Below are 27,659 nucleotides of genomic sequence, written 5' to 3'. Positions count from 1 at the left end.
CAGTCTGGAACGGCCCCAGCTACTGCGCATGCGTTGGAAGTTGCTGCCGCAGACAGCAGCAGCAGCAGTGATTCGGCAGCGCAGGGCAACGGGAGAAAATCTGTCCGTTTTAAACCATGGCGACGTACTAAACGATGCCTTTCGCAGAGGTAAACGGAGAGTAAGTAGTTGTATCTTAATAACACGCTTGCTGCCTGGTGCTGTGTGACATCCTCTCATGTTGTGGCACTGATATTAGGAAAGCTTGAGAAGGCAACAATGGGACTGTGTATGTTTCAGACCTGACTGGCTAGGTTAGCTAGCCAGGAGCCTGGGCAGTCAGCTGGCACACTGGCTGCCAAACATGCAGGTTTATAGCTACTGTACTGCTCCCCTGTATTGTCTGTATATCCACTGCAAACCCTCACTGCTCAACTGTCTTTTACGACCCAAAAATATTTTATTCACTTACCAAAGGAGCAGTGAATTCTTGTTTAAATGCAGGTGTTAACTGAATGAAATGTGTTGTTGAGCTGGTTAGCTAGTTGGTTTTCTGTTTGTTTGTTTGTTTGTTTGTTTTTTTTTTGCAATGTGACAACAACCAGAGAGGGTTAAGTAGTGCTCAATTTGCCGGCCAAATCGTCATCGTGGTTGTATCTTCATCATTATGATTCTCATTCATGTGATATCAAGAGAAACGACAAGTTCCTTTCCTGGAAGAAGCCCAGGTGTCGGGTGAAGTAGGAAGTTATCTTGTGCTTTCAAAGTGCTGTGCTGTAGCTGTCACTGAGTTGTCTCCCACTGCTGATATCTGATGCGCTCATTAGGACACGCGTGCATATGTATCCACATGCAGAGTGTCAAGCCGTCTTCACCCGTGATACAGACGTGTACGCTCCCCGCTCGCCGGCGTGTCTACAAATAGCAGCTCTTATTATACCGGCAGAGGAAAGTGTTTCCACCTGCAAAGGCAAGTGTTAAAGGTGATAACAAAAGGTTGACGTCACCGGGCTCATCCTGATCCTGCCGCACAACCTCGACCACTGAGGAGGTGGAGGAGGAGGAGGAGGAGGAGGAGGAGGCGGCGGAGGAGTGCAGGAGGAGTAGTTTCAGAGGAGGAGAGCAGCTTTTTCTTTTTTGCCATAACGCCTAATGGTTCGTGTCTGGAAGGAAAAGGTCCGTCTCTGATCAGATTTCGGGTATCCTAAGGGCACACTTAACTAATGGGATCCTATCGATGTTTCTCCCCCCCTCCGAGCCTGATCTTTACACGGCGGAATGTTAATGTTGCCACAGCCGGTGCGTGTTGTGTTTGGCTGCTGTGAGTCTGGCTTCATAGTCGGTCTATAATGTCATGGAGAGCTTGACGGATATGATTTAAAAAAAAAAAAAGCATACCGCAGTAAAGCAACACTTCTGTGGCTGGCTGGACTATGGAAGTGATCGGGTTCACTCTGCACATGGTAAGATGATGAAAATGTTGTGGAGAGATAAAGACTGTTTTGTCTATCCATTTTGAAGTTAAACAAAAAAAACCCCATTATCTTCTCTTTACCATGACAAAGGTGAGGCTGTTTTGTTTGTGACAGCAGGGAGGATGTGCTCACTGACAGCCTCTGCTGACTCTAACAAGAGGCTGACATTACTTGCCCAAAAGTGCAGTTTTGCGATGTAGCTTTCTTCCCCCTACATTTTCCAAAGAGCGGATAATTAAATTTCAGACCTTGTTGTCTGGGAAACTCAGCCCCCTAGACTCTCTGCAATTATCGTGTAGTGGGAACCCTTTTTGCATTGGGGTGCTATGTTTCCCAGCACAATGAAGATTAATTAGGTCTTAAAAACAAATGACTGTAAGGCCTCTCCCCATCTGTAAAATGCAGCTCGCCTCTAATGACAGCAGTCTGACAAGAAGAATGAGAGTAAAATGCTTCAAAGTTACTGTGAGATCTTGTGATGCAAAGGCCAACAACAGTACATATGTAGGTTTTGCAGTTTACAGCTCAATTTCTGAAGTAAAAGTTTGACTTTGGTGCAGTAGATGTGAATGTCTGTGTGTGCCCTCGAACATGTATTTACTTCTATTTAAGTCTGAAAATGATACGTGTGTTTGCCTCCCTGACTTATAGCGGCGGCAGATAAGCCTGAATGTCAGGAGCGCCTGGTTCATTAGTTCATGTCATGCTGGTCAGCATTGTAGAAAATTACAGCATTCTGCCAAATTGAAATACCACTTGAATGCATGTGTTAATTAGATCTCTGAGTGGCTTTTCAGAGTGGCTCTCCTCCTCTGCCCGTGAGTCATGTGCTGACTCTTTGACCTGTCACCGCAAACCCAGAGTCTTTGCTGAGGGCAAACTGACAGGGAAGCAAGTTTGCTGTGGGTTTTTTTTTTTTCAGCCAACCACTGAGAAATATATTGGAATGTATTGATTTACATTGCGTATAGAGGAGAGGGTAATTTCCTCTAAAATACTTGTGTAGCATCTTGGCTGCTGTAGCCTCTCAGTCTGCAGCTGCATGTAGACGAGCTTCAACCTTTGCACAAGAAATACTGTATATAGAACATACACACTGCCAATGTAAGCTTTGTGTAAGTTGAGTGGAAGCTTTTAAGTAGTGAGTAGATGTGTTTTCTAGATACTAATAGTATCAAACTTTCCTCTTGTAAGCTAATGGCAAAGCAGATATTGGTGAGCGAGTACCTTACACTGAGTCCTGGATGTGTTGCGTTGCAGAAGTTTCTCCATGTGACAGCCAAACAATCTGATTCCTAACTATTAGGCTTGTCTCAGACAGCAGTAATAAGAGGATAACATCAAAGCTCTGCTTTTATTTCTTAGAGACTACAGAGCAAGACTATGAATAACAGATCACAAGGTACAAAGAGTGAACCAGAGAACTTGAGCAGCTTTTATGTTTCAGCAGTTGTTGGGATTCACAGGGAGCTCATTAAAATACATTGATTAGTAACAGTCCTGATTCTGTGATTGTTGACTGTGAAATGGCTCAGCTAACCAGCATATTTTTTGATGCAATGATTTTCTGTGCTGGAACGAGCCACTTGGCTGATGCTCATTTTGGTTTATTCAAAGCCGGTCATTTGATGTAGCATTTTAGAGATGGTACTTGAATTGGAAATGTGTAACCGTAGCGTATGCCATCCATTTGTTCCTTTTCATATTCCAGCGGGGGCCTGTGTATGTTAAATCTCCTGCAGGTGTTGTCTGTGAATTTTATGTGCATAGCAGATTTTTATTTTCCTCACCTCGACCGTTTTTAGATGAGCAGCATTTATTGAATAGCATCCATTTGCTAAATGAGGCTGCCCCCCCCCCCCCCCCGTCCCGGACAGCAGGGCAGAGATTTCCCAGGTACCAGTGATCTGCCAGCCTGCCCCACCTTTCAGTCCCCCAGTAGCCTGCCAGCCTGCTCCACCTTTCATTCCTGCAGTAACCAGGGCAGCTGTCAGCTCACACTCAACCACCCACAACTTGGAGAGACTTTGTGTGAGGCGACCCGACGTCTTCTCAGCTGCATGAGTCTGGTTTCAGACAGGGAGCAGATGTTTGGTAGCCTTTGTGTGAGTGTGCAAAGTCAGAAGACCCAGTGTGAGGGTCAAACGCAGGTCAGGCTGTGAGTAAAGAACTGCGGCCACATGATACATCCAGATCAGGTGTTTAGGACATCATGGGCAACTTCTGGATACCTCTGGGAACAAGGGACTGACCTGCAGGGCTCAGGCTGTGGGTCAGCTGTTACACGGTTTTTAGTTTGGTTCACATGGGTTGTTTTATGTTGCGCCAAATGACTACAGGCGATAGGCCTGATTTAAAGATACACTTTGTTTGCTACATTTTTGTGTTCTTCATGACTTTTTTTTTTTTGCATGGATTTGCATGTTAGCAGGCAGGTCCAATTAGGGCAAAAAGCCCTGCTCTTGCTGGATAGTTTGCGTAATCAGCGAACCCGTGGCCTTAAGCCAGGGAGTGCTGCAACCTGACGTTACAAACACCAAGACCAAAGGGCTCTCTGAAATTGTTGTGTCTTCATCTTGAGGGCAATCAGGGTATAATCTAAGCCTCCCGGTGACATTCACGGCAGAAGCAGCTGTCATAGCGGCAGCAGGAACAAGGCTTGGTTTAGGACAGCATCTGTGTGATCAGGCTTGTTGGAGGCACTGGAGGCGACAGGGTTTGTTTATCCACCTCCATCTCACAGGAACAGCAGAAGAGCAGGGCAGATACTGTTATCTGTTTATGGCACAAGATAAGGCCGTCTCGATCGGATCACTGACCCTCCACTGACACTCTCCACCCCCAATACCAAGTCCTCTGTAATGAGAGGTTGCCAGGCGAGTCCCATATCACTCTTAAGTAATCCTAATAGATGCCATTAGCATGTCAGTGGTTATTGCTGCAGTTTTCCAACGTCCATGCCAACTGTACATAACAGGGCATCATTAGCCACCACCAGAGAGGCTCAGAGTCTGACCCAGTCTATGGGGTCAGAAAGAATGCCATAACAAAGCACCAATAAAGCTGTAGGGGATATCAAGTGGAGGGGATAGAGGGAGAGTGAGCTCAAAGTGTCATAGTTGGCGCAGACATTAGATAAGGCTAAGCTAGAGGATTATAGAGGGAGGAGAGTAAAATGCTGTCGGCTAATTGGGCTTTATTTTTAATATTTCAGAGGGTTCATTAGAGACTAAATTGGTGAAGGATTTCAGCTCTGGCTGTAGTCTAAGAGTCTTTTTGGGACAAGCCCAACAACCTGAATAATTGCAGATTTTGTTAAGGTCTTTTTGTTAACACAGGGTATAGTGTTTTTAGAGGAATGCAGAATTTCAGTTACATGGTTTCATAATTCTGGCCTGTAACCGTAAGCCTTGTTATCTTACATCCCCTCTTGCAATAAGAATACACTGAAAGTCATGTATGTGAGGCATTTAAAATCCCTGTTTTTTGTTATTTTCTTGCCAAGAGAGTAGCTGTGTGAAATTGGTAATAAAAAAGAGTGTCTTTTGCTCTTTGTAACCTTTGGCAATGCACAATAACCTGCAGGATAGAGTTTAGGGTATCACACAGTTAAGACAAAGCAGTGAGTGTATCTGAATACCTGACGAAGCAGGCGAGGCTCGGAGGCTTGGTCCGGGTGGACGGAGGCTGAGCTGAGAGAGCGGTCAGTGCGCGGCACTTTGCCATGACCCCCCTCGGTTTATCATCGGTTGCAGCACTTCTCCAGGCCTCAGTGTGTGGGTGTGTGGTTTTTTTTTTCCTGTGTGCGTGCAGTGTACTGGAGATCGAGCAGCGCTTAGAATGGGGCCCTTTATAACCTCCTAACCCTCTGGTCCTGTTTGCAGCCATTGTTGGCCACATTGAATGGTATCTCCGTGCCTTGAAAAGTAACCAGATGACATTCTTCCTGTTGTTCAAAAGGGCCCGGGGTTGTGTTGTGAAAAGGGGCTGAAAGGATAGGCTAAGACTGTGACCTTCAGAGGCTAATCTCTGGCATGTCATTCAGTGCCTGTTTGAAGCAAATGCAGACCTTTCTCCCTGATAGCAATGTACCAAGTCAAACAAGGCAGACATTCCTCTTTGGTTTTCAACAGTAACACTCCAAAAACAGTCAAGTTAGTTTTTTATTGAACCGCCACTATAAAGGAGCCAGAGGGTGTTTTGTAGCGGCTGAACTGAATCGTTATTCCAGACAGGTGGTGTGTCTGAGACCTACATTGTCCAAACAGTCTCTCCAGCCTGTGACTGAGCCCTCTGTACACAGACCTGTGGCATCAGCAAGCCCCTCTGTGCTGCATGCTGAAATACTGCTGCTGTGAAAGCAGTGAGGATGAAATGCACTTAGTGAGACAGTAAACATCGGCGCTGCTCTCAAACTAGCTTACGTTGTTTATGTCTCCTCCTCTCTGGTGTATTTGCTGTCTTCAGCTGGCTGTGTTTCCTGGAATGTGCAGAGATGCAGTTGCCGCTCTGCGGGGGGGGGGGGGGGGGGGGGGGGGGGTTGGCTGTAGTCACAGTTCATAGTTCAACTCTGTAGTTGGGCTAACGGAGCAGCAATCGGACAGGAGTTACATTATTCTCCTGAACGGGTGGATCCCGCTTGACATTAATGTATTTGTGCTTTGAGATTATCATAGCAGGGTTTTTGTTATGAAGATTGTTGGTCACACAACAGGAGCATATCCTTTTTTTCTTTAAAATATGCTTTTTAAACTTTGAACCGCAACTGTTACATTTGTGACAACATTTAAAGATTAACAGCCTTCACAGCATAATCTAATGTTGCTACCCAGTTATAGAGTTTTATCTAACATCGTGACTCTCAAACCCCCCTTAACCAGATGCTTTTAGTCTACGCTGAGAACGACTCTTTACCATTAATGTGTTCAAGGGGATTTGCTTTTCAGCACGTTAGAATACTCTTTACTGGTATTGAGCTGTCTTTGTGCCTGTCTAATTGATCTCTGAGGGTGAGAACAACGTTTTTTTCTCCGTGCATCCTGTGAATAGCACTCCTGCTTCCTGTGTTAGCGCCGTGCCACCTGTATAGGGTTAAGATTGGGGTCAGACCTCTTGCGGGAGTCTGTTGTCTGGGGCCGTTTTTTCAGGAGGTGGTTGTGCAGGGGACTGACGTGGAAAAGAAAAGCTGTCAGGTTTTTAGGGCCTCTTTTGTCAGACATCTTTCAGCGATAAATGATTGGCATATCTCCTGCCATTTCCCCCTTTTGTTTGCAGCCGTTGAGTTTGAGAGCAAATGATGAAATTGACCATTATGTGTGATGCGTTTGCAGCCCGTGCACACACAGAAAGGCAAGGTTGTTTACAAAGGAAGCATTGAATTAGAAAAGGAAAATGTCAACTTTTATCATGCTACTGCACAACCATTTTGCATTAGTCAGAAAATATCCCCTGAAGTAGTGTAACATCCGCAGAATGTGATTGAGATAGAGAGGAGGATGGGGTGGGGGCAGGGGAAGAAGGGTGGGCCACAATTTGAAAGGCATACTTGAAAGTACTCGTGTGTAAAGAGTCCCGAGGCTGGTCATGTTGCTGTGTGACAGAGGAGCATTCGTCTTGCTGTGTATCTGACGTCCCAGGGTCTCATTGCGAGGGTTTGCCTGCTCTGCGTGTCGGCTTTCTGTAATTAATAGCCAGTAGCCCCCTCACCCCATCAAGGGACCAGGTGCTGCTTAGATCTGCTCTGGCGTGGAAAGACAGCAGACACGCTGGTGGTGGGTTTCACTGTTATTGGGATAAAACTCACAGATGTCACCAATATCTGACTGTGTACATGTAAACACGCCGTCCTAAACTCAAAGCAAAGACGCATTTAGTCATTACTGTGAATTTTAATGGTGCGCCACTGATGGATAGCTTGTTGGTAAAAGATATGGTTAATTTAGTCTGCTTTGTGTCAAGCACCATTGTACTCATGTCCTGTGCTGTTTAGCGGGGCTCGCGGCCCTGACAGATTGCCATCCCGATGGGGAGATTTACCCAGCCAGCACTGCCAATGGCACTGACACCATCATTAGGCTTTGATCAGCTGCAGTGTGCGAAGGGGAAAGAAGAGAGAGTAATATTCTTGATCTAATTACTAGCAGACATTTCAGGCAGTGTAATGTGTGATTTAACCTCTTGTCAGAGGCTATAAAAGGAAGCTGGGTTAATCTTCCTGGCAACCTCTTTTCCACGCAGGGGAGAGTGCCTTTAAATTCCCTTTTCCCATGAAGCTGGTAAAAACCAGAATGCCAGTGCAGTATGCTAACACACCACGGCTGACTTTCTACTTGAAATCTCTCAAGGCAAAGAGTTCTCTGACCTTTGAATGTTCGCAACAGCTGGTTCGCAGGAACTCATGTGCTATGTGCATTTGGAGAATTGCAAGTAGAACAAAAAAGCTGTCCTTTTGACTTCTGTATGCTTCCTCCAAGTGGATTGTTTTGCAGCCCCCTTTGTTTCTCTCTCTCTCTCTCCCTCGTTCTTTCTCTCTTTCTTTTTCTCCCTCGCCATCACCACCCACACACTGCAGCATGATGAGCGCAGGAGACTTGATTGAACAAATAGATTGTAAGTGGAATCGAGGGGTTTGGGTTAATCAGTCAAACATAGTTAAACAATTCTTTGGACATGAGGGGATTAGTCTTGCCTGCGTTGAGCTCATCAGATCCCATTCTCCCCAGCGCTGGCCGGGCTTTTAGGGCCAAGGGCCACGGCCTCTCTGGCTCCATGGAGAACCACACACGCACCCCTCAGCATGCTCCATTGCCTCTGAATGCCCCACCGCTCTCCTCTCCCTTTGTTACCGAGTACAATTGGAATGATGGATTAGCAAATTAAATGCAGACCTTTCTATTCATGGCAACCCTCGCTCGAAGTCTCATTCACTGGATCTATCACAACCCTTCTTCAAAATGGTGACCAGGTTCACTGTATGTCCTTTAATTCCTTCAGAAAAGTCTGTCTTTTACTCTTAAGTGCATTCTTAAAAACCAGTTCAGTGACTCTTTCCTTACATAAAGGCTCTCAGTATCTTGTTTTTACAGGATGACTTCCTGTACATTTTCTTCCCTCTTTCATTCTGAGTGCTGATCACACTGATAGGAAGTGGCCCTGATATGATGATGTGTTGGCAAGCTCAGTGCACAGCTGCAGCCAGGCTGAGCCTGCTCTAGATTACCTGTGTCATTGTCTCCTCCAGGATTGCTGTGAGAGACCCCAATTAGCAGGACTATCAGGCCTTCTGAAGGTCACTCCCAGAGCTTTGGTGTGAGAACAGGAGGGCTGGGCCGGTCAGGAGCAGCTCTGAGAGTGACGGGGCCGAGACTCAGCTGGACCCAGGAGTTCTCACACAATAACCACACTTTCTTAACTGCAGCAGCAGTTTGCATATTCTCCCTTTTTGCATTGCACAGTGTTGGCAAAAAGTGGCTCAGGATTTTGCTAAAGGTCAAGTGTTCTCGGCGGACTGTCATAGTATACTGTGACCATATCTGAGAGATCCATTTGTCATTAGCTCCAAAGTCCCCTACTTCATCAGCCCGTGTCTAGTGTCGGCTATCTGGGCCTGATTGATGGCTCTGTCCTTATTGCAGGGAACGGGGGTCGATGGCAAAAAATTTGCTGCTGGGTGCATTAATGCTGTGCTCAATGGCGTAGACCTTTGAGCATGCCTCATCATTCTTGAATCATTGGACGGCCGCAGGAGATCTGTATGAGCGGGCATGATGCAAGAAAGCAAGAGACAGAGAGCCATAGCAAAAAGAGTTTTTATCATCTGGGCCAACTCTATTACTCATACAACTCTATCTCAGTGGTACAGGCTAGAAGAAGAGATTGAATATTTTGAGTTTAGCTTTCTGCATTCAGGACAAGCCACACACACACACACACACACACACACACACACACACACACACACACACACACACACACACTCTAGTGTTATTACAATGGGAAAAAAAGTAGTTTGTTAAAGATTCGTTTTAGTATTGATACTTTAGTCAGTGCCAGTTAAATCTAGGGCTGGGTATTGTTTGAAATGTTCTGTATGTAAATATGATACATGAGTTCCGGTATCAATGGTTGTCTAAACATGAACATCTGTACAAAAACTTTTCCGAAATTAAATGGTGTGTAATTGGCCTTTTAAATCAGGAACTATCTGATGAAAACAAATCTGACCAGACTTTTGATGCTAGCTTGTGGTACTTGACACTTATATATATACAAATTTTGGTCTGTGCCAAAAAGGATTGAGGTTCGATACCCAGCCGTGTTGCCATTTTGAATTTAATCTCAATCCACATAAACTGCTTGACAAAACTGCATCCCAACATATCAGACCTCCTGTTCTTAAGATGCTAAAGCCTTGTTTATGCTCACGTGAGCAGGCCTCCGTAGATGTCGCGTGAGCTTTGAGATTGCACGGAGGCGTTTATGCTTAACGGGCAATCCGCTGCAGTATTCTCCGAATCGCCAGGGGCCGTAGAATAAGAAACAGGTGGAAGATCGTCATAAACCAACATAGCGGCACCCTGCACTAGAGCTTGTTGTTGCTGAGGAAGAATGTATCTGGTTTTTATCTATTAAATGTGGTGGCAGACTCTCTCCATGAGTAGAATTGTGTGGCTGTCCCTGTGGTCTCTCATGAAAGGGGTCGTAGAGGTGCTTGAAATGACGTACCTGCTCGGCCAGTCTAGTTTCACAGGCGTTGTGCGTCGCCTAGTTACAAAAATTCAGAGGTGCACATCCACGCGCTGCGACAACTTCGACGACCATAAATCCCTCCTTTAGAAACCTGCTAAATCATTTAATCATCATAAAATAGTGCTGTGGTTGTTATGTGACATTTGGCTTGTTTGCTTTGGTATTGTAGTGATTGTTTTTGTATATTAAACCAGTACCAATGTCGAAGTAAAAAATTCTGGTGCCATGACAACACTAGTACACACCAGCAGTATGTGGAGGCTCACAGTCAGACAGGCGGACAGACAGAGGGCCCTGTGAGCCCGGGAGGCCCAGATGTTCCCATGCAGACACAGAGGTGAGATGTTTGCCGTGCCGGGCCTTGTGTTTGCCCGGCTCTCCGCAGAGTCACCAGCTGGCCGCCCGGTGCCCTGAGCCGGTGTCTGCTGGAGAGAGAACTGGGGGCAGAGAGGCTCTCTCACACAGGAGATGAAGGAGAGACCACAAATGTCTTGTGTGTCGCCAGGGGCCAAGAGGAAATACATCTCACACAACCCTGTCTGGTGGAGAAAGATCTCTTTTTATTCCTTGGCTGCTCTGTAGATGCGAGGGGGACTCGTTTGGTCTCGCTGGAGGGCCAGACTGAATGTCAGAGCTGCCATGGAGGCGGCTGACCTTCCCAACCTTCCATAGACACAGTACGGAGACGGAGCAGCTTTTATCGAACAAGTACACAGTGGGGTTTGGAATCGGCATGTAGGCATTTGTTTTTGACTTGTATGGCTGCACTCCTCTATGCAGCTGGATATTTCCACCAGTTCTTTGCATCCACTAGACCAACTCAGTAATCCACTCATACTAACTGAACCAATGTGCCTCCATAGAATCATTTCTTTGGCCCGCATTAAAAAGATCCGCCATAACATCTGAAACATTAAGCCACAGGAGCTTTATAAACTAACAACACTGCATATGAAATAACACACAGTTAAAGATGAAACTCTGGCTTACTAAAATTCTTTTTAGTGTTCATAGTTATTGTATTTTTATGGTATTTTTACAAATGTAGACACCACTCACCCTTTCATTATATTACAAGTCACAGTTAAGACATTAAGGTGTTTAAACCAACAGCATGTGAGCAACGCGTCAGCAATAAATAAGAGGACTAATGGTAAACAAGATTATGTTTTTAATGCAGAATAGTAAAAATTGTTTCAGTGAGTCCTCCTGCAGAGCTGCACCAGGCATAAGTCTAATTAGGGATTTTTCTTTTTGTGTGTGAATTGGTGTATATACATATATATACACACACACACAAACACACACACATATATATATTTATATATATATATATATAGCTCATATGGGAGAGAGGCCAGTTAGTATGGCACAGTGGATAAATCTCTCACAGCAGGCCTGTGTAACACTGGAAGCTGTTTTTGTGCGTTAAGCCCTTTTAGGATGATTTGTGAGAGTCAGCGCTCGCACTGTGCTGCCTAGCAGAGCTGCTCTGACCCCCCTCTTAAATCAGCCTAGCCACGCTCGCAAATAGGCCAGGGCTGGTTAATGCTGGGTCAATAATATGGGTCTGGGTGGGACAAACGCACTGAGACTTCACGTTTTTTCTCTGTTAAACACAGCGAACATGTCAATAAGAAGACGCAGGAAATACTAGAGGAGGTCATTATTCCTGCAGGAGGAAATCACTGGTGTATATGTAGGTTTACCTGTGTAGTTTCCTATGCATGTACTGTATATATATATATGTGTGTGTGTGTGTGTGTGCGTGAGAGAGGGAGGAAGAGATGGGGGAACAGCTGCATTGATTTGGTTTTGTTTGCTGAGTACTAGGAGCAGAAATGTAAGCCGTGGGAACACCTGGAGAGAGGGGAAAATGGGAGACGTAGTGGTGGTGGTGTCAGCTCTGCTATTGGCTCCGTACCAAGCATACATACATGCATGCATGCACACGCACACACACACACACACACCTCTGATGTGTGAGGGCAGCCTGGGATCCCAATCAGCAGCACTTAACAAAGCTTTCCTCTTTCTCCCTTTAATCGCAGGCTCAATTTGTCACTGGGGTGTCCAATTTCTGATAAGCGCTTTGACTGAGAGAGGCGAGGTGGGTGTGGGGAAGGACACAAAATGGATGCACCTGCTAACAAATGAAATCAAACCACTCCATCTTCATTTCCCCGTTTTCCGCCAGCTGGAACAATGCTGCTGCGCTTTAGCTTTCAGAACATTGAGTTATTTCCCACTAAACAGGGAGAAGGCCTGGCTGACTTACAGTCAGATAGTTAGAACACGCTCAAAAGTCAGCTTTTAAACCTCTGACAGGTAACTGGGCCCATTTCTGCTTCAGGCCTGAAAGGAATTTATTGTAGAAGGCTAATTGCATACTCTCAACCGCAGTGTATTTTCAGAACAATTATTTTGTACAAGTTGGGGAATATATCAAAAATGTGATGTCAGAATGACATGGCTCTTGTCATTTTGGTCTACAGAGCAGGACATGTAGTTCATATTGGATGCATATTTCATTGTACATTGAAAATCTTGGCAGCAGATCAGTTCAACACAGGCTCATCTGTTTGTTTAGGTTTCCTCATCCTGCCTGTACCACAACTATGCAATTTATAACTGAGCATTCACACAAGCAAGCAACTTGAAAAAGTCTGACGATTCCTATCACTGCACATACCCTAACACACACACACACACACACACACACACACACACACACACACACAGATAGTAGATTTACGGTTGTGTAGTATCTGTGTATCTCTGTTCTAACCATGCTTTCGTAGTCCTGTACCAAACCCCACAGTCTGGCATCTGACACGGCAGTATGTGACTCAGCACATTGTTGTCTGGTGCGATATGGGGATAGGTGCAGATAACACCGATGTGGCACCCCTGAGGAAATGAAAGGAGCAGTGTTGCTCTCGTATGTACGAGCGAAGTCTCTCAGTTGTGTGATCTGATGGTCACCAGAAGTTTCTCCAGAAGATAAAGATTCTCCTCTGTGGTGCTTTCTTGCATTCCTATGCTTCTCCACTGTTGGCTAGTGTAGTGTGGCTCTTGGGATGGCAATGTTGGTCTTTTGGTCCATCCGCCGTTGGTCCAGACTGAAATATCTCAACAACTATTGACATGAACTTTAGTATGGACATTTTTGATCCCCAGACTTTGGTGATCCCTTGACTTTTCATCCAGCGCCACTAACAGGTCAAAGGTTTCACTTACCCAATGAAATACTTCAACATTTAGTTGATAGATTGGCACAAAATTTTGTTGAGATATTGACGGCTAATGACTTTGGCGATTCTCAGACCTTTCCTCTAGTGCCACTAGCAGGTTCACATTTGTGGTTTTAAGTGAACTGCCTCAACAACTATTGGATGGATTGCCTTGAAATTTGGTACAGGAATTCATGCTCCCCTCAGGGAGTCATTGTAATAACTTTTCATCTAGCACCAACATTGGGTCAAATTTTTAATTTGCCAAATCCTTTGGTTTATGACCAAATACTTGCAAAAGTAATTGCATTCCCATCAGCCTCAGCTGTGCTTTGTGTTTAGTGCTAATTAACAAAAAGTTTACAAAAGCACACATATCCAAATGCAATAAATACTAGGTGCTGGACAGAATTTCATGCATTTATTGTTATATTTACCAGATGATTCTCTTATGGTATTTTTTGGTGGTTTAGAATATATTGTACATACTAATTGGATTTACAGGGTTCACTATTTTATGCATTTCTTTTTCTTTTTAGTTTTTATTCTGTAATCACATGACCTGTGATTACAGACTGATGATGCACATGGTAAACCTGCTAAACATTGGAATTGTGATTGTGAGCATGTTAGCATGCTGATGTTAGCATTTAGTTGAGCTACATCCTCACTAGCACGGCTGTAGACTCTTAGTCCTTTTAACATTTCTTTTAGTCCAACTACCAAGTCAACTGATTTAATTGCAGTGCTGAGAAAGAACATTGTCATGGATGATTTTAAACAGCCTCTGATTAATTTGACTCATTTCATGTGTTAAACATTAATTAGTTTGAAATGTATTAGGAGTGTGAGTAAATCAAGTCCACTCTGTAGAGCTGCTCCCTGAGATCTTTGCTTTCCTTTTCTTTTAATACATGTCAGATCTTTTTTTTCTTCTTCTTTTTTTTCCCCTCCCTCGAGTGGTTTAAGACTGTCATGTCGGAGAGTAGGCTGGCTTATTCCTCATTGAGGCATGCCCAGCTTCTGGCTGCACTCTGGAAGGATTTGCAGCAGATAAATAAATAACTAGGCTGGCACCCCTCACTTTGGATCCCCTCTTGTTTTGGCAGGCCATCCACACTGCGTTTTCTATCAGGTGTAAACGTGTCTGTCAAACAGCACAGCCAGGGGCCCAGGCATTTTGGCATTCATGATGCCACGCCATGCGGCACTGCCAGCACCTTCTGTTTGCCCGCCTGACCTTGGCCAGGCTTGACATGACTGAGCACACTTAGCTCAACCTTCCACATTTGTAGAGCTCTTCAGGAAGCCAAGTGGGCTTAAGTGGCTGTTAGTGAAACTGACCCTAAGTTGAAGAATGGACCGTGGCTGGCTTAATACGCCGCACTGCTGACGTGGCAGACGGGTGATGGCCATGACATAGGTCTGGCAAAGACAGCCAGGCCAGGACACTCCCTGCCCAATATCTTCTCATCCTCTCATCTCGCCACCATTACTGTCATTCTCTCCACTGTGAGGAGCCGTGGATGTCTTCCAAGAGGCCGGGCCGAAGCGTCCAAACTAGAGTGAGGTCACTCTGCTAAGAAGAGGCCTCATACTTTGGAAGTGTGTTTCCTGGGACACAGCTCCTCTAAGAGCCTGTGTTCTCATTGTGGAACCAACTCTCTGTATCTGACACGTATGCAAAGATTTAGCCGATCCAGCTGTGGACTGTGCATTATTCTAGGGGCATGCTGTCTCTCTCCGCTCCATATCCACCACCTCACCTCAGGGAACTGTCACTTTTTCGTCAGTTAGTTACTGAGCGTTCACACAGCCTTCCAGTTGTTTCACAGACCCCTCGCTCCCTCGAAAGAAGAGTAGTTTCAAGAAGCTGTCTTCCTCTCTCCCACACTACTGCAGCACTTTCCCTGTTTGACAGTTTCGTCCCTGACACCCCATGTCTCGCAACTTGGAAACCACTATTTTACAGACTCTCGATTTGAGTGTGAGTTGGGTTTTGGTTGGTTGTCTCTTCGTTTTCACCCTCTGCTCGCTATCTCGCCCCTCTCCCTTTTGGTGTGAGATAACAGTCCGGGTTGACAGGGGGTCTCTCTGCTGACTGGAAAAGCAAACGGGCCGTCCCAAACGCCTCAGGATGTGCTGTAGTCATCAGGATCCATTGTGTGAGACCGCGAACCAGCCTGTCATAGACTAACGTGCCCGCAGCCCTCTGCTAGCAACAGAAATCTTCTACCTCTGTTGTTTGTAAAACCTGATGGGCTAATGAAGGCCATACAGATGTGTCATTTCTTCCTAACGTGTTCAAGAGCCAAGCCCCCCGCCCCCCCCCCCTTTCTTTCGACAGAACACTTTGGCTTGGTATTCAAGGGTAAAAAGCTGTTCTCCTCTTCCTCCTCCTTTTCTTTCTTTACCTCCTATTCAGCGACTCGGCTTGCAAAGAAAAGTAATTTCACTCTCTCTGTCCCTGAGAGAATCAACACAGTGAAGTTGCATTGAATTTCTACTGCAACATTTTTTTTCTTGGCTCTATTTCAGACCCATAACCTGGGGGTAAACATGCAATTAAAATAACAGCAGCCTGCTTTCTCCTCTACTCTCCTCCTTCAGCCGTTAGCACAAGCAATGTACAACATGGTGACTTGGTTCTGCTAATTGCTTTTGCTTTTAATTGGTATAAAAAAGCTGTTGATACTCAACCAGCAACCAAACATACTTTCTCACCTTGTTTTTTGATTTCTTTATTATTTCTCTCCACTAATATTGTTGTATGCGCCTCCTTCTAATGAGCTTTTTTTTCTTGCACAATCCTCTCTTTTCCTCATGCGATATTTTAATAGATGATTTCCTATGCAATTAGCCTGATGCAATTCACAATTTTCGAACAAACACAGTTTTATAGTCCTAGTTGATGAGGAGGATATTGATCAAAAGATTCAGCATAAATGCAGTCAGCTGGTCTAATTTCCTAAATGGCTTCCGTCTATCCTGTTCCTTCTTCTCTTCTTTGCACTTTTTTTTGCTTTCAGATGGCTTTCTTTTTTTGCCTCCCCACGGAGGAATGAAAAGAAAATATAGGTCAGCTTTTATGGGAGCAATTTGACACATGACACAAGCCATGCACATCACTCGCTCAAGTCCTGCTTTGTCTGCTCGTCTTTATTTGTCTATAATGAAAGCCGCACAGTTATTCGCACACTTTTATTACGGTTCTATAAGTAGCTGGTGGAGACTTGCCGAGTCACGGGGGCCCCCCTAATACTCTGAGAACCCCGTGGTGTCTGTCTGCACGGGGCTGATAGTGTGAGACGCCTGGCTAAACTCCACCAAGCCGATCCCTGCTCTACAGGCCTGCCCAGCTGGCTCGGCTTGGCCTCCACAGACGCAACTCTGTTTCTACTCAGGACAGGAGGGGCTGTGTCTCTATATTACAAAGGATACTAAGCCATTGGGGTAGACACCTATTGGCCTGGGTGGGTGAGTCAAGCCCTAGTCCTGAACCATGCTAAACCCCCGCCCCCTGCGTGTTGGTCAGAGGGCAATTAGGACCAGCAGCCGAGCTAGTCGTGTGCCCATTACGACCAACTGTAGCGAGCTCCCTCCCTGTCTGGACATTTACTCTATCAGGTGTAGTCATCCTGCTCCTGATACAAATAGTCCATGTGTTGGAAAAAAAGCCTCTGTGGGGGCGGGTGCCTTTGTAGAAAGCAGTGGCGTTTGGCGTGTGATGTATATTTGAAGTCACTGTGGCAGCAGTGCTGATCGGCGAGTCAGTAGACGTCAGGCTTCTGTCTTTTGGGTTTCATCTCCTCCTGCTCGGCGCTGCAAAGCAGAGTGTCAGCTGGGGCATTACCATAGGCTGACCTTTGCCGCAGCACTCCCCACTGCACGGTTTTCTGACATTCAGGGGCGCTGTGGGGGAGGCAGGAAGGGGATGGGCTGATGGCCTGTTGGCTGTTTTTTGCCTGTAGTGTGTTGATGTGTGTGTTCTTATAACAAATGAACTGACAGTTTATGCTGGTGTTGTTTTTTTTCCCCCTCCCCACATCATTTCACTCTCCTGCCACCGTTTCGCTTTTGAAACCCCTAGCAAAGGCACGGTTGTATTTGATTTGATTTAGTTTTCCTCCACCCCAAACCTGCCTGTTGTCAAAGAGATTGCTGTTATCTTTGTGTGAAATCTTGGCACCCGGATAAATGAGAGAGAGCTGGAAATCTTGCCTGCTGACATCAAGGCGCTATGTACCTAAAATCCTTCCAAGGCCGAGGGAAAAGAATAACATATCAGGCCAATTAAAGTTAATGCATGGTGACACGCTGAATCGAGGGCAGGGATTGCTGCCATATGGTGGTCCAGGCTGTAAATCAGAACGCAGGGGAAAGGGAGGAGGATGAGCGGAGTGGGAGGCTGGGCAACAGAAAGGGTGACGCAGCATCAATGGCGCAAAACACCCCCAAATCCACAGATTTGTCTCAAGACTGCAGCTCTGCCACCCACCTGTCTCCCCCTCTCTCTCTCTACCCTTTTCTCCCTTGATCCCCCCCCTGCCGCCCTGCCCCTGCGGCATCCCAAGGTGCAATGCTCTCAGGTATCTGTGTAGAACTGGCAGCTTCATTAAGGCTTGTTTTTTCTCCTCTCGCTGGGAGGATTTAAATGAGCTGTCATCCTGACCTTTTTGAGCTCCTACTTTTTAAAGCAAGTTCAGCCCCCGCCCCCCGCCACCCCGAACCCACCACCCGTCTATCTCTCTTTCCACCTTTCTCTCTCGCTTTGTCACTCTTTCCTCCACTTGTCTCTTCTCCCTGCAGGGGGGAAGACACTTTTAAGCCATCACCCTGCGGCAGACAGGCATGCCAAGGTTGTTTTGTGGGTAATTGCCTCTCTCATAGACGCTGTTTGTCTGTGCACACTTGCCGCCCTCCTCTGATTCCACGCAGCAAAAGGGGAGGGCATGGACTCTGTAGACTTAATTTGCTCCCTGACTGTTCTTCAGTGCTGATTAAGCAAGCATCTGTGGTGTTTTTGAATACAGCAGTAAGCCAAGTGGAGCATGGCTAACGTTTTCTCCCTCTCTATTACATCAGGTTATTGCACAAAGTGGCAGGCATTTATTGGAGCTGTAGCCCTTTTTTATTCATTCCTTTCCACCACAGCCTCAGCCGGCTCCATTGTTTAATGTCCCCAAAATAAAGGCCTCTTTGAGGTCTTGAGGACTGCAGTATCGATCAGAGACTAACTTGTCAGCGCCCGGCCTCTCGAGTGTGTTCTTTTCAAGTGTACAGGAGTCATTAATTTCCTCCGCCATGGTCTGGTGGAGGCGGAGAGGTAAAGCGCAGGTAGCAGGGTCCAACTAGCTGACTAACATGCAGGGCGAGGAGGAGGAGGGACTGAGTCGATTTAAAGCTGCCAGCCCCTCAGGCCCAGTCTGCCCGTTTTACTTCAGCTGTTTGATGTTTAATTGAAGTTGTTATTGGCATCAAATGTCACCTTACCTGATGCTCCAGGTGTGAATCAGTTTCTAATTGAAAGGTAACTATGTCTCCCTCAGCCTGGTGCCTCCGGGGATCGGCCACAGAGTTCCATTAGTCTGGACCCAGCCTCTGTATCACCACGCACCATGTGCTGCCTTGCAGTTATGTCTGACTGCTGACCTCTCTCTCTCTCTCTCTCTCTCTCTCTCTCTCTCTCTCTCTCTCTCTCTCTCTCTCTCTCTCTCTCTCTCTCTGCAGTGTGAGGAGAAGTGTGTGTCCCATGTTGCATTAGTGTCTGTGTGAAATGCTGGCCTGTCTGCCAGGGCCAGGTGACCTCCCCCTCCAGCTTCTCCCCCACACGCAGATGAACACTGGACTTCAGAAATGTAAGTACTGAGTTCGGGACACACACACACACACACACACACACACACACAATATTAACTACCACCACCATCCCACACAACAAACCAAGCTGTTACAATCCGGCTGCCCGCCCCTCCTCAGATACCCATGCCAACCCTGGCCTGGTTCTCTTCTGCAGCTCTGTGTTAAAACCAGAACGAGAGAGATGAATATTTTTGTGCTCCAAGACCATAGATCTGTCTTCAAGGGAAATTAGGATGAACTGGGCCATTAATTTGCTGATGAACAGTGAACTGGCCCCCTCCCTCCCTCCCTCCCTCATCGCCACCGAAGAGTCTGTCTGCCACAAACGTGCGACCCTGTGTGCGTACTGCAACACTGTTGCCACATTCATGTGTTAGATTTGACCATCTTGGTTACTTTTCACCATCAGGAAGAGTCGGTTACTGTCAGACTCACAAACAGATTGCGGCTGAGTGGTTTTTGCCCTGATGATCTCATCATGTGCGTGAATTTAAGAGGCAATCTGCTGCCCCGGTTTTAACGGCAGACCAGTCGGAGCTGGCCCAGTTCGTTCAATGTGTTTGAATTTCACAACTGCTGACAAACTTGGACTCTCTTCACGGTGTGAGGGGCAGCAGCGCGAATGGAGAGTTGGAGTCAGCAATCACTGGTGAGAGCTAAGACTAAGTGGCTCTGACCAGTGAGATTAATGTATGACAAATTGATGAATGTGAATGGTAACAATAAGTCAGAGCTGTTGTCTTTTCACCCTGAACACATTTTGAACTGACATTTCACTGTTTTTAAACATGTAAATGATCCTATGTCACTGTTTAGATACATTCATATGTACATTCACATTTTGTAACAATGTGTGGTCTCAATGATGCACACAGTCATACTTGCATATGCTGTCAGTTTCTTGCTCTCCTACAGCAAGCTTTTTAGATATACTCAAAGCATCAATCCCTTCCCAGACATTGATTATGGCCCATCCAGCTGGTCAGCTTTATTTATTCAATCATAAAAAGTCTACACCTCCTTTTCCTCTTGCCTGTTTCTCTCAGAGTGGAAACTCGGCTCCAGCTTGACCCATTTCTGCAGCAGTTTTTTTTTGTTGTAAAACGCTCCAGCTCATCAAGACTGTAATTTCAGAATCACAGTAATCAGCCAACCCCCAGGAGATCAGCAAGCGTGAGGGAGTCTGCTAAGTGCCAACGTCTGTTGCCTCACTCAGGCAGGCTTGTGACATGGTGCAGCCATCAGCCACACTGTTTCTCTGCTCTTCCTTTATGTGACACGCTAAGACACATCAGAGCATGAGGCGCAACTGGAGTTCAATTTGTTTTTTCTGCCCAATGCTGTAATCCATTTCGGAGATGAAGCGTGCTTCTCGCTGCGCGGCCGGGCCTAGAAGTGTAATTTCAATCTATTTTTTTTTCTCTCCTCATCATTCTCTTAAAATGCTTTTCCTTTTCATCTGCTCTTCAAAGTATCATTAACAGACACGGTGTTACATCAAAAGCCATGGAGCTGTTTTTCATTTAGACTAAATCCTTTTTATCAAAGTGCCATATGAAAAAGTGAACAAAATCTGTGCGCTCTCTGGTGGCCTTGCTGCCTACTATCCAGCCCCTGTAGATCGCCTTCTGCATGTCTGCAGTTTTTGCAGTTGCTGTGTTTCCAGTTCCCTGTGCACTGCCACACAGCCAGAACCAGGCCTCAACCCTCAAATAACACTCTGCCATCTCCCTCCTGGCTGTCGACAGGACTCGTTGTCTCTGCAGAGCCCCATCGTTTACCAGGCATGGAAGATCATTTGACAGCTTAACTCCATGAGAGATGTGCTTGACTGCTTTTAGGTGAAATTCACAGACTAGTTGTCACTTGAAATCTTTATTCAATACACTGACAAGTTCCCACAGAAAGATAGGCTCAGATGGAGAGTTTACATAATTAGCTCCACTTTGTGTTCCCATTTGTCTGTCCTTTCAGCTACTCGGTGCACTCTAATACTGAGTCTTGTGTTATAGAATCTCGTCCTTGACACTATCCCCTCCCTCCATTTTCACCAAGAGCTCCAGATCGCCAGGCTCTCCGTGCTCTACCTCCTCTCCTGCGGGTGAATCTGTACATAGGAGAGCCATTTCAAGTTACGAGCTCGCAGGTTGCTGTCAGAGGCAAGGCCGGAGCAGCTGCTCTATTTATCATCAGGGAGTGACTGTTAACAGATGATGGCTGTGAAATGTAAAGGCTGTCAGAGGAGTAGGTCAGGTACACAAAGAGACGGCAGGTCACAAAGAAACCCGGCTCATACTCCAGGCAGGGTGACTCAAGTACCACAAAGTGGCCCTTGGTCCTCAGTTCTTACAGGCAGAACAAACAGTGAGTACAGCTGGGCCACTTGGCTGATTTTCACATCTCAGTCCCTACTGAGATCAAAAGCAACCATCTTTTCTTCCTCTCCGTATAATATTTTTCATTTTTCAAAGGTCTTGATCTATCAGCATGGGATGCTCTGCTCAAATGTCTTTAAAAATGTAAGGAGGTGGCGTCACGTGGGAAACCAAATTCACATGTCTAATTTGACGCCGAAGCTTCAGACCTAATTTCCTGCTCTTGTGTGAAAATTGCAATTTACAGCAGCATGAGCCCCTGCCCCCCGCTGCTTAAACCTTGTTCAATAAAAACAGTAGTTTGAATAAAAGAAACCCTAATTAGTGCCTGCTGACTGTGCACTTGTGTTCTAGCTAGCTAGCTAGCAGCGGGGTAATTAACGCATGGCCAGACTGGCCTCTTTCCCCTGCTCCCTCCCTGGGAATGTGCTTAGCTGGAGATCTGAGAGATGATATGCTCGCAGCCGCCTACAATCTTCACTCATATCCTCATTAACCCTCCCTTGATGCTTTCAGCATTTCAAACTAATCCAGGTTTCAGGTTAAGGTTGAAGTGCTAATAAGCTACACTTGCTCACTAGAACTCATAATCAACAGCTGCCAGAACCCTTAAACAGACGTGAACAGCAAGAGGTCGATTTTATCCACTGTTAGGGGGAAACGACTCTAAACAATCATTTACTGATTTCATTACACATTTTACAGCAGTTCTGTTAAACTCTTAATTCTGATTTGCTTTTTTTTTTAAATCCCAAAATGCCTGTCTAAGCTTTGTTAACAATGTATAATCCCTTTTCCAATTGAATGGATTGGTCAGTTTCCAGACGTTGACATTACTTTCTTTGCTACTTGCCTGAGTCTTACAACTTAAAACTCATTACACAAGTGCCGGTGGCAAAGGAAATAACACTGTACACAGTTACATGCTGGCTGCAGTTTTTCTTGCTATATTTCTCAATCTAAAAGGAAGTGAAAGCTTTATTTCCCTCTAGCTTTAAAACTTTAATTTCCCTAATTAACAATGTGACATTATACACATTTATATGAATTTATCATTTCAGGTATTATATTATGGATATTCTCCTAAATATTAATTTTCATATTATTAAGACACATTCATGTGTGCAGTTGGTGAAATTTATGACTTGAATGTGACAGTCTGACCCCAGTTAGAAACCTGTACAGAAACCAAAAGTTGTTCTTGTCTCTGTTGAAGCTCTTGACATGTGACTGTTTAGATCAGTCAGTCTTGCATGAAGGGTGAAGGAAGTTCACCCTTCCATGTTGGCTCAGTATGCACCCTCATTTCCCCACACAGCTTGTCTGCACCCCTCCCAACACATCGCAAAACCTCTGAAAGATGTTGTCACATTTAAAGTTACCATGGTCTTTAACATTCATTCACACCATCCACAATCCTGGTTTTATCCAGAAGGTCTTAGTCTTATATGAAATGATAATGGATGTTTTATTCATTTCAACAGCTGATGGTACTCTCTTCCCACCTACTTACAACCCTTTCTACTGCTACGTTGACTTGAGGTTTTGACAACAGTTGCAGACCAAGGAGGCCGTGGCAGAATCTCACAGTCTCTAAATATATCTTGAGTACTGATAGAAAACAAGTTGCAAGTGTAATTTTTTCGCTTAAAATGGTATGTGTTGTATGCTAAATGTAACCTGTTGATACCCTGAAAACTGGGTACGTTAGTTGTTTTAATCAACCTGCCTTTATTTTTATTTAGTCTGCCTTAATGTCACTATATGAAACATCATTTCCAACAAGGGCATTAATCATTACCTGTGTTTGACAGGTGAAGTCCATCCTCAGCGTGTCTGTGAGCTTGTGTGTAAGTGTTCGTTTATCTGTGTTTGCTCACCCTGGCATTTATTCAGCGACAGACATTAGGCCTCAGTGATGGCGGGTGTCGAGCTCCAGTTCCTTGGCCCAGACCCCTGCATTAATGAGGGCTGCCATCAGCAGGCTGAACACTTCGTCACAGCAGCCCCCTGTGTGCCGCCCCATACCGGCCCTGCACATCGCTGCCCATTGTTTCCTGTTCACAAATAAAGCGGGAATTAATTAGCCAGTTGGCACGATTCTCGGTGCCGCCGTGTCAGAGCTCGCAGTTCAGCTCTGTGCCTCATCCCTCAAGCCCAGTCTGTCTGCTGTGAGACTGAGCATAATGGCCACGGCCGCGTGAAACCACAGACCTCTGCCAGCAATTCAGACATTTCAAATTACTGCTCACTCAACAGAGAGACGGGGCCTGTATGCTGTAATGACGCCATCTATTTTACCTGTCCTCAGTAATAATAAAAGAGTAAATTAAATGTAGCTCAGTAACTAGTCGGACTAGTGATCCTTCCCACAGATCAGCTTAACTCGCGTCCATCAGTCCGAAAGCTGCGTAAGTAGGTCAGACTGGCGGGGCTGAGGTGATGGGGACAGTGAGACGGAGGAAAGCAGGGAGACAAGCCTGTCATTCTCATAATTATCACCGACTTTTATTGTGTTAATGAAGAAAGTGGAAGTGAGCACGTTGCGTTCAAATGAAACATGCGTTCACATCCACCCAGACTGAAAGCGGGCACGTTATGTACAAGACACTGACACATTAGCCAACACCTGCACGATCCTGTCGCACATTTCAAAAGGGCTCACAAAAGAAACACACCCTCACGCTCACACATGCACAAACACACAATCATGTTCACATTGTCACTCCAGCATTGTTAAATTTAGCCATGGTGCTTAACAGGTGTAACAAATGTCTGCGAGCTGAGGCCTGGGAGGTGTTCCCGCAGATCAGAGACGCTGCTGCTGTGTCTGATTACTTGTCTGCTGTCATGGAGCTCTGCTCTCTGCGTCTAAACCTCCCCACCCCCACCCCCCCCCCCACCCACCACCACCAAAGCAGCCACAGGAGACCGTCACTGCCTTGCTCATTCTTTGTTTAGTTGGTGATTCAACCCCTGAGATGCGTACTTATTGTTTGGCCGGATGCTACGTCAATTAAGGCCACCACAAAATTAGATTTTAGGCTGGGAATGTGTCGGCCGCAGTAATTCAGCTGAGAATGAGATTAGAAATCTCTCTCTTTGTCCTCATGAGATGGCAGCTGTGAGGGTTTTGGAAAAACAGCGAGGTATGGAATATGAGCGCTCTGTCCAAATCAGGTTCCTCTCAGCTGCTCAGATTACAACTGATGTGCTCTTTTGTGCCATATACACTTCTACCTGGGTTAAGTTGTCTCTCTCATTGTGCCTCTCTCCCGTCTCTCTTCGTCCCCCCCAATTCTGTCTCTTCTCGCTTTCTCTCCCTGCCTCACCTCTGACCTGTCTTGTCCTCCACCTCAGGGGACACCACACAAAGGATGAGATCCGCTCCGTTTCCAACCCCTGCAGAATTGGATGCATATGCTAAGAAGGTTGCCAACAACCCCCTTACCATCAAGATCTTCCCCAACAGCGTCAAGGTCCCCCAGCGAAACCACGTGCGCCGCACAGTCAACGGGCTGGATACGTCAGGCCAGCGCTACAGCCCTTACCCTTCCTCTCAGGCCAGTGCCAAGACAGGCCTCCTCGCCATCGTCAAGGTGCCCACAGTTAAAGGCATCCTAAAAGATTTTGACGGCAGCCGGGCTCGCTTGCATCCTGAAGTCATCATGAACCCTCCCACCGGACGCTACCAAGTGGCTTCAACCAGCACTTTAAACCACCACCCACCTCTGCTGAACCTTCCCCGGCTCCAGCAGAGCTTACCCCTTCAACCACAGGAACCGCCTCAGACTCTACAGATGCCCCTCCCTCAGCAGCAGGGTCACACCCAGAGCCTCAGACACCCTCCCCCCATGGCCCAGCACCCTCAGGGCCCACCCAGACTCCAGACTCTGTCTCAACACCCAGCCCTTGGCCACCTACAGGGGCCCCCTACCGTCATGCTTCAGCAGCAGCACCTTCAGCAGCAGCCGCCACTTGGCTTGCAGGGGAGCAGAAAGCTGCTGGATGGCGACGCACCGCCTAATGTTACCGTCTCTACCTCAACCATTCCACTCTCCATGGCTGCTGGGCTGCACCAGGGCCACCAGGCCGACCTGAGCACCATTGTGCATCAGATCAACCAGTTCTGCCAAGCTCGGGCCCAAGGTGCAGGAGCCACCTCCATGTGCGAGGGCCAGATCGCCAACCCCAGCCCCATAAGTCGCAACCTGCTTATCAGCGCCTGCTCCAGGGTGTCCATGCACAGCAACCCTGCCACCCCAGGCTTCCCCCCACCCAACTGCATTATTGGCCCTCAAGAGAAAGCCACCGCCCCAGTGGGAGCGCACCCCCCACACAGCGTGGCTGCTATGAACCACTTGCCTTCCAACCACACTGATCTCAAGCAGCAGCAGCAGCACCACCTGCAGCAGCATCTGCATCCACAACAGAATCAGCAGCACCAACAGCTACAACATAACACGCAGCAGCAGAAGATGCGCTCTTGGAATCAGCACCAGTTGGCTCATGTACCCCACATTCAGAACGGTGGGACCCACCTCTGCAAGCAGCCTTCCAGGGACCCCGCCTTCCATTTTAAGGGCATGGGCTACCCTGCAGAGGTTTGTGTGGGTCAGCCTTACACACTGAAACCTCCCGTAGAGAGGCCCACCCCCTCTCCCCCTGTCAACAACAACTGCATGCCCGGTCCCATGGCCCACTACACTAATGGTCACTACTTCCAGTCCCACATTTGGAACAGCAGCATTCTACCCACACCCAACAGTGACAGCTCTGGGTCTCAGGACATAGCCATGCCATTCCACGGTGCGGGCCCAGGGGGGTGCACCACGCTAGACTGCGGGCCCCCTGGGGCCCCCCAATACAGGCTCGGAACGAGCTCCTCCATCTCCTCCTCCTCCACCCAGACTAATCTGATGCAAACGGCAGATTACTTGGGTGGGGACTTCCAGACGCCCTACTTCCGCGATCAGAATCTAGGGTTGATGGGCAAGATGCACAGGCCTCCTCTGAGCAGGGTAGGTCCAGAGGTTGGGGATGGCAGAACCGCTCTCATCCAGCACCCAGGGTACAGATAAGCTATGGCCTTGTCTACACAACAGTTATCAAAACCCCTTTGTTTAGTCTTAAGAAAGGAAACACATGAATAAAACAAAATTGATAACTTAAACAAATGACCGCTAATGTTAAAGAGGGTAAATTAATATATTTAATGAAGAACAGTAGGGTTCTTTTGTTCTTTTGAAATAAATCTTGCAAGTGATCAATTGCTGCTTTTATTTTTGTTAATGAGTGCTTTTACCTGGCACTTTAGGGAACTGTTTCATGTGCGTGTGTATACACATCTGTACTGTGTGTGTCATTCCCTCCTCCTTCCTCTATTGTCTGTGTGCCTGGATCTGAACAGATCCTGTGTTATTTCTACTTCAGAACTATCGTTGAAGTTTTCTTATGCATGTAAGAAAGACGAGAAACAGATAGATCCCTCCCTGAAAAACAGCAACGTCCACTGATGGATGTTTTTTTTTACAGGGTCATGTCGGGAATCTTCGGCTCTGACTGGCTTTATTAGATAAGTGACTAATTTTCATTTTGGCGCTAACGTTCAAATCTCATAGTAGCTTCAAGATTAAACCCAATCATTTGAGGACAGAAGAGAGAGTGATGATCTTGTTTCAGTGCAAAGCCATCAGACACTGGAGACTACAAAGTACAGCTGAAAAACCTTGCGATATGCACACGTACACATGAGGTTTTATGCTTTTTAAATGTAATTATTTATTTGTATAATAGGACTATTCAAGATTGATTCCTCTCCGTCAGTTAAGGAAGCATGTAATCAGGTTGTTTGTACATAGTAAAGATCCAGCAGTGGGCAAATATGTTGAAAAGGCGACGCTCTGTCCTGCTGAAAATGCTGCATTGAATTCAGGTGTCTAAAAAAACTTTTTGTCAATGCCAGGAAGGTTTGGCAACAAGATTGT

The 27,659-nt window shown here is 46.3% G+C and overlaps 1 protein-coding gene across 2 annotated transcripts; it reads left to right on the top strand.

Moving 5' to 3' along the window:
• Positions 1-101: 101 nt before the first annotated feature.
• On the top strand, positions 102-27,065 carry fam222ba (family with sequence similarity 222 member Ba). Of its 2 annotated transcripts, none has more exons than XM_070917173.1 (3): positions 102-160; positions 19,166-19,293; positions 25,033-27,065. In XM_070917173.1, the coding sequence occupies exons 2-3, from the start codon at positions 19,212-19,214 to the stop codon at positions 26,751-26,753; spliced, it is 1,803 nt and encodes a 600-aa protein (XP_070773274.1). In that variant the 5' UTR covers positions 102-160; positions 19,166-19,211; the 3' UTR covers positions 26,754-27,065. The 2 variants fall into 2 exon arrangements, with proteins under 2 accessions (XP_070773274.1, XP_070773275.1); XM_070917174.1 differs by lacking the exon at positions 102-160 and adding an exon at positions 1,155-1,442.
• Positions 27,066-27,659: the final 594 nt, after the last annotated feature.

The sequence above is a fragment of the Enoplosus armatus genome, chromosome 13, assembly GCF_043641665.1.
Source record: "Enoplosus armatus isolate fEnoArm2 chromosome 13, fEnoArm2.hap1, whole genome shotgun sequence".
In the NCBI taxonomy this organism is placed as follows: Eukaryota; Metazoa; Chordata; class Actinopteri; order Centrarchiformes; family Enoplosidae; genus Enoplosus; species Enoplosus armatus.
Note: the sequence above shows the minus strand (reverse complement) of the source record. Positions and strands in the feature narration are given on the sequence as shown.

Coding starts and splice junctions, on each gene's coding strand:
- fam222ba (XM_070917173.1), top strand. CDS start 19,212: ATGCTGGCCTGTCTGCCAGGGCCAGGTGACCTCCCCCTCCAGCTTCTC. Junction 19,294..25,032: donor GAACACTGGACTTCAGAAAT/GTAAGTACTGAG, acceptor CCTCCACCTCAG/GGGACACCACACAAAGGATG.